The sequence below is a fragment of the Dipteris shenzhenensis genome, chromosome 21 (assembly GCF_047967505.1).
Source record: "Dipteris shenzhenensis isolate YYH24624 ecotype China chromosome 21, Dip_SZ_1.0, whole genome shotgun sequence".
Classification (NCBI taxonomy): domain Eukaryota; kingdom Viridiplantae; phylum Streptophyta; class Polypodiopsida; order Gleicheniales; family Dipteridaceae; genus Dipteris; species Dipteris shenzhenensis.
The window spans coordinates 2,690,047-2,696,938 of NC_141616.1; the positions used below are offsets into that span (position 1 = coordinate 2,690,047).

General features: G+C 46.4%; 1 protein-coding gene across 1 annotated transcript; it reads right to left on the reverse strand.

Annotated features, from left to right (window-relative positions):
* Positions 1 to 3,361: 3,361 nt before the first annotated feature.
* LOC147888364 (transcription factor BOA-like) lies at positions 3,362 to 5,620 on the reverse strand. The gene has a single exon (XM_087392183.1). It carries the CDS (start codon positions 5,215 to 5,217, stop codon positions 4,072 to 4,074), a length of 1,146 nt encoding a protein of 381 aa, XP_087248309.1. The 5' UTR covers positions 5,218 to 5,620; the 3' UTR covers positions 3,362 to 4,071.
* Between the last annotated feature and the right edge of the window lie 1,272 nt (positions 5,621 to 6,892).

Here is a 6,892-nt window from a genome sequence, read left to right on the forward strand (position 1 = left end):
GCTAAATCTCTGGGAATCCCCCTGAATCGGACCATTGAGTACCATTGCAATTCAATACAGCCACGTGCAACCTGTCCTATATGTTAGAATTATTATCATATTCTAGGCAGTGGCCAATGTAATGTAATAAATGGGTTAGGGGCACTTTTCCCTCTTTGAGGTTTTTCCCCCTAACCACAGTCTAATCCCCAACAACGGTTAGTGGATAAGATAGGGTTTTGTCACTTAGACAAAACCCCCTCACTTCTCTTTTGTACTCACTTCATTTCAGTCCACTATTCAGCAGACTTACGTTTAGCTCACTCTCTTGCTCACTCTTGCTCTCATTTTGTTCACACTATACGTATCCCTGTCACATAGGCCCAACACCATCATGTGTTGCTTTTATCCCTTTCTCCTCTTTCTCCTTTTATCCAGATGGTCACCTTACCATACCTGGATGCAGCCCATTTCCCTTCATGTTGTTGTCATTACTTAAATCATTCCCTCCTCCTGTGCTCTTGCTGCAAGAATGTTGAGATCATCATGTGTCCCTTATTCCCATGAAAGCTGATCTGTCCACTGCAGTTTTGAGTTTGATCACCATTGGCCTTGCTGGTGCATCAACCTCGCCTACTCTCCAGGCTGCCCCAAAAGTCAGATTTATGCCTTTTTTTAACCAAGGCTTCGGCATATCCATTGGGTTGTCGCCTACTGCTAGTCCTCTGACCAATACATTCATGGCTATGTTGCTATTCCTCTTATCTTCCTCTAAAGCATCTGATATGAACTCTGTAGGGGGGTGAATTGCCTTTTTTGAACACCTCTTTCCACCTCTAGCATCTCTACTTTTCCCTCAATGATCTGCTGTGCTGTCATTGCCTTCACGATTTTCTCGGGTTTACCCTGCATAATCCTCATCGCTGTCATTTCTTTGTGGAGTTGCTCATTTTTTTATTTTAACTCCTCCATTGTTTTGTATGTGGCCTTTGGTGATTTGGTCTTCTGTCTCTTCAACTCAGCTTCCATAGAGTGCATCTTCCCCTTTGTGCTGATCCTTTCTGCTCTTTTGTTTCTCCCAATCTTCTCTTTTATTCTTCTCCTTCCTTCATCCCTCCTTAATTCACCCCCATGCCCAGAAATGCCATGTTTGTGGCTTCCAGGCAATCAATCTTCCCAATAAAAACAAGATAGATTTTTAAATATGAGTGAGTACACCAGGTGTGGCCTTATGCGGTGTTCTGGCCAAGATAGTGGTCATGGCCTGACCGAGGGCCTATTTCCCCCCAATGTCCTTTGTGCAGCCCCGTGTTGTAATGGTGTGGGCGTCCGCACTCTCTCCTGAGTACACCTCTTGCTCTTTCCTACTCTTTCAGATTTCCTACATGGCTGCAGATGGGCATGGGAAGGGGCGGAGCTGTAACTAGAGGCGCAGAGGCAGGAGGCAGGGAGATGGGACCACAGAGAGAACAGGTAGCACCAGAGCTGCGATGGAGGGGGAGGGGGAGGGGGAGGGGGATGGGCTGGGGAAGGGATCCAATGGGAGCAGCGGCTGGGGAAGGGGAAAGAGGGGAGGGGAGGGGGGGGGGAGAGAGAGAGAGAGAGAGAGAGAGAGAGAGAGAGAGAGAGAGAGAAGTCACCAAGTAGAGGAGCAAGCATAAGAACTCCTCATCAAAGTGACCTGACAGAACTATCCAGGGGATCAGCTTACATCGTTGTGCCGACTCAATATCCAAACCATTTTCATCCTCCAGAACTGGCCTACCCCCTACCCTTCAGGTAAACTATCAATGTGCATTCCCTCTTCACTCTTCTGCTGAAGTCTTCACCCAGTGAAGGAGAAAAGCCAGAATTGACATTCACAATTCCTTCAGCCTTCAAGATGTCTTCATTACTTTTTCCCTTTTGTGAAAGACATCCCATTATTTGAATTACGCTCCAATCCAATGATCATATTGACACCTCACTTCACACCATCAAAATCGGAGAAAAAAATATGAACGGACTGCAGGAAAGCCTGATTCTTGTCTCCAGTTTGCTTTCCAGCAATCCGCTCCACCTCTTTCCCTCCTCCTGATGCTGCCGACCCCTCCCCCCTTCAAGCTAAATAGAATCTTCATTATTTCCTTCGATGCGATTTCCAAATTTTTCATCATTATATTGAATTTTTGTCATGCTGCCTCCAATTGGATATATTTCTTATGCACAATAAATCTGTTCACTTACCAAACCCTAATTCAGCCCTCTCTTTTTTTTGTTGAAATCTGCTCTGTCTGTACTTCACTCAAGGCAAGTGCTTAAATAGTTTTGCATAAAAATATATCCCATTCATTCCAGACAAAATTGTCATCGGCAACAGAGAAAGACATATTTTGTTTGTGTTGACCGCATACAAGCAAGCCTACGCAAATAGCAGCCACAGCTTCTTCAATAGAACCTGCATGGGTCTACAAACAGTCGGGAAACCTTCAAGTGCATCCCTTTTCCTCCTCCTGCTTTGAATGCTGCTCTGCTGCTTCTCCTTCTCTCTCCTTCTTCTGTTAATTCTTTATCTTTTGCTTTCCCCTTCTCCTTTCTTATGCTCCTGCTTCTCCCTCTACTTCGGGTTCTCCTTCTACTACTCCTCCTTCTCCCTCTCCTTCCAGTAATGCCTCTCTGCTCCTGCATCTGCCCCTCCCCTGTTCCTGCCCCTACCCCCTGCCCCTGTTCCTGCTCCTGCTCCTGCTCCTCCCTCCCCCCCACCCCGCCCCACCCCCAATCTTCCTTCTCCTGCTGCTGCTTCTTTTCTTCCTCTTCAGGCAAGGAAAGTTATTCTTGTTTCCTTCCATGCAATCTTCCACTTCTTCGACCTATATCTTCCATGCCTCTCCAGTGTCTGCATTTTTGAATCTCTTGGCTGCCAGAGTCCATAATTGGCCCTCTTGGCCACCACGGCAGACGCTTTGCAGACTCAAATTACCAAAATGAGAAAACAAGGAACCATACTTGGTCGGATTGGCAGGTCAATCCTACCCTTTCACTTTTGAGATGTCACAGTGCTAGATTTATCTTTGTGAAAGTATGCAAAAATGATCAATACTCTATATGATGATTGATCCAACATGCAAACCCAAACTCATCAATTTTGTATTGTAAGATTTAATTTTGCCAGGGAGGGGCTCGGTTTAAATCTCACAACATTCACTAAAAGATTATAAAGAACAACTTGACCATGCATGTAGGGACTAGCTATTATGACTTCCATCCTGACTCCATAAAGCAAAGGCAAATCTAAGAAGATGAGATTACATCTGCGCTATATTGGAATCCATCTAGACCATAAGAAGCCTTCAACACGAACGTGCATAAGAAAGGGGTCTGTATAAAATCATTCCCTGGCTCCACAATGAGAAGAAAAAAGTACCAAATCTGCGATGAAAGAAGTACCAGATTCATCTTAAACATGAGTAAACAAAAATGAGCAATCAAAGCAACCACACCATCTGGATTGAACACCGTCCCTTCCATATACCTTTGAATTTTGGGATCTTCCACACAAAGGAGACAGCTGTGGACAGCACTATGCAAAGCCAATTCAGACTTCTAGCCCATCAAATGATTCTTCTAAGAGCTCTCTCTTACCCCCACTGACCGTGTAAGGTAAAACACCAGACGACAGTCCTATAACGAATGTTGTATACACCACTCTTCTGAAGCTGCAACCCAGCAGTTACCAGATTACCCGAATGTGCAATACAGACAAAAACAGATACAGAACCATGTGGCATAGCCAGCCCAAGAGTTTCCTCTGGATAGATTCCAGCATATTCCAAACAACAGAGAGACTGTGGTGCCTCTCACTAGTCAATCATCAGCAGAAACAGAAGCTTCCCGAAGGCTGCCACCTGTTTGATGATACCTATTGCCCAGAGCCATATGACACATTCCTTGCATCGTCACACACGTTTAAGCCTTTCTATAGGAAATGCATGAAACGTTGAAAACTCCCCAGTTCAACTGCATTGCAAGTTAAGGACGCAGCCGTTTGACCAAGTTAAAGGAAACTTTAAAATTGGTCCCGTTGCATCCTTGATAAGCACGAACAGTTTCAAATCATCGATTGCCTGTGGGGTACAGTCTGAACATCTGATGAGAGGAAGAGACAGGCTGACCCTGGTTATTCCCAAGCAGCTCCTTCTGATCTCCAGGAGCATACCTTTGAGGTGTTGCCCTTGCAAGAGCATTGTAGGTATTAGGATCCATGGCTGTATAAGGGCCAGCTGTATTCACACTCCCAGCTACATGAGGCCTGCCCAAAGGCACCGGGACACTTGGAGCTGTGAAGGGAACGGGTATCACCTCGTCCATATGACCAGGTATGCCGGCATAAAAGCGTGCAGAGGCAGCAAGGCTTGGAGGTACAGGAGTAGAAGCAAAAAGTTGATCCGAGGCAGAAGGCCCTTCGTTGGAAAGGCCCTGCATTCTCTTGAGGTAGAGTCGGTACTTCTGAAGATGGCTGGCCACATTTTCTCGGGTCAATCCATCCACATTCATAAGCTGCATTATAGTTTTTGGCACGGCATTCTTGATTCCAAGATGCGCGACGGCTTCTACAAACCTCTTGTGCAATTCTGGTGTCCACACCAATCGAGGCCGCTTAAGAGTTCGGGCAGCCTGATCCTCGTTGGAATTCTCCTGCGCTGCCCCTGACTCTGCTTCCTCTGGCTCCATGTCGGCTTCGACCCTGAGATTCCTCGCTATGCCATCACTGCTATCCGTTCCCCCTAGACACGCAGTCCCTGGATCAGGGTTGCCCTCGGATTTCCTCTCGTAAGGATAAGGAGTCATATTGACCCCAGAAAAGGCTGCCTTGCCATCATGCCCGTAGTTTCCGAGAAGACCTGGAGAAGGCGGAAATCCCACGGCCTGAGCCTGGGGATTCTCGGAAACGGTTGGCTTATCAACGTTCGAAACACGCTCGAATGCTCCAATTACTCCTGTGGCATCTGTGCGCTGTGCTAGACCCGTTCCGTGGTCAATGTCGGAGTCGACTAAGGAGCGATGAAGGCTTTCGAACGTGGATTGAGAATCACGATTGACCTCCGCTACAGTGCGGTACTGTGGCATTTCGGAGGTGATGCTGAACGCGGAGGCAAGCTCGGGGGATATGAGACACTGCGACAGAGGCGTGAGCTCTCCTAGGGATGGCAGCCCCTCCTCCCATTCTCTGACCCTGTCGTTGGTGTTCATCTGTGTCATCTGCGGACTTCCGATGGAGCTTTTCTGCACCTAAAAGTCAAATTCTGATGCAACCAAGTAAACTTGCGAACGCAAATTTTCTTTCAGACTGCAATAGACTTAGAACAGCAAGCACACGCCGATGAAATCGAAGAACGGAGCGAAAGGAAGCAGATTTTCCGCGCGGTGCCGGAGAACCGATCATTCTAACATCAATCGACGCTGAAATCAGAAAAGAAGGGCGACGATGCGATGTTTGGAGGAAGAGAGGCAAGCCAGGTGAGGCGAAAGCGTTCCGGAAACGAAGATGTTTCGGAGAATTGCATCTTTGCGGGAGGGAATTGGACGTATCTTTGTGCGACAAGAACAAGGAGGACGGATCTGTAAAGGAGGCTGATCGTCACCAACGAAAGGAATGCCAGAAAATGAGCTCCAGATGCGCTTTGTAGATGATAAACTGCTTCTTCCACACACACACAATGATCATCATCATCATCATCATCATCATGTTAACATGCATGCACGGTTTTTCCATTCATACATACGCATTATCCCTTCCTCCTTAGGGCCTCACCCCCTTGGGTTGGCGGTTTGGACACTCGTTCGGTTGCCCCTGCCCTGCTTTGCACAAGCATGAGTGATTTTCGTGCAGGTGCTAGCATGGCTCGATTGCGGGAACATCGTTGCCAGCCCTACGCTTAGTAGATCAGCCCGCCACTAGTTCGTGAATCCAATGTCGCACCCAAATGCTTGAAAGCCCATCGCCCCTACCCGAATCAGTGTTAGCACCTGGACCCAGATAGGTTGCGGGCAAATAGACCCTTAATTAGCCACTTAGCAAGTTTCATAAGTCACAATGCCAAGTGGAATCTCAAGTTCTTTCCCCAAACATGCCACTAACCTACACAGAATGCCCAAGGAAAACATTCCTCCACCATCATCCCTAGGAATATTTTCTTATCCACATATCTGGAAAGAAATTCAGGAGACAAACACTGGTTCTGTTGCAAAGCATGTCAAAACAATAGGTCTTGACAAAAATGACAAAATATGAAGAAGGGAGAGGAGAAGAGTGGAGATGAGGAGAGAGGGCACAGCTAGAGAGCACACCACAAATGACTAACTGTACACTAGATTTAGTTGAAAAAATAGAATATATACAAACCCTTTTAGGGTTAGGGTTAGAGATTTAGTTGAAAAAATAGAATATATACAAACCCTTTTAGGGTTAGGGTTAGGGGATCTAACCCTTTCCTTTATAGCACTCTATAAGGTTAGTGCTATGCACATATGATCACGTGATGGTGCTATGCACACATGATCACATGATGTTGAGCGTGAACTCTCAACACCTTCCCTCAAGATCAACATCATGAAGTAGGCCTTCCCTCAAGATGATGATTCTGGGGAATCGAAGAAGGACTGAGCATTACATTCCATCACACCCCTTTAATGGGAATGTCCTTCCTCTGCGTCAAACCAAGAGCTAGTCGGTGTTTCTCGAATAGCTCTTTACCGAGTGGTTTGGTAAAGATGTCTGCAACATTTTCTTTGCTATCACAATGCTGCAGTGTGATGTCACCAAGTAACACTCTTTCTCTGATGAAGTGCTCTCTGACATCAATGTGCTTTGTTCTGGAGTGATATACTGGATTTTTGGCCAATGCTTGAGCCGATTGATTATCACAGTATATTG

Excerpts from the sequence above, each read along its gene's own strand:
- LOC147888364 (XM_087392183.1), bottom strand. The coding sequence starts at position 5,217 with ATGACACAGATGAACACCAACGACAGGGTCAGAGAATGGGAGGAGGGG.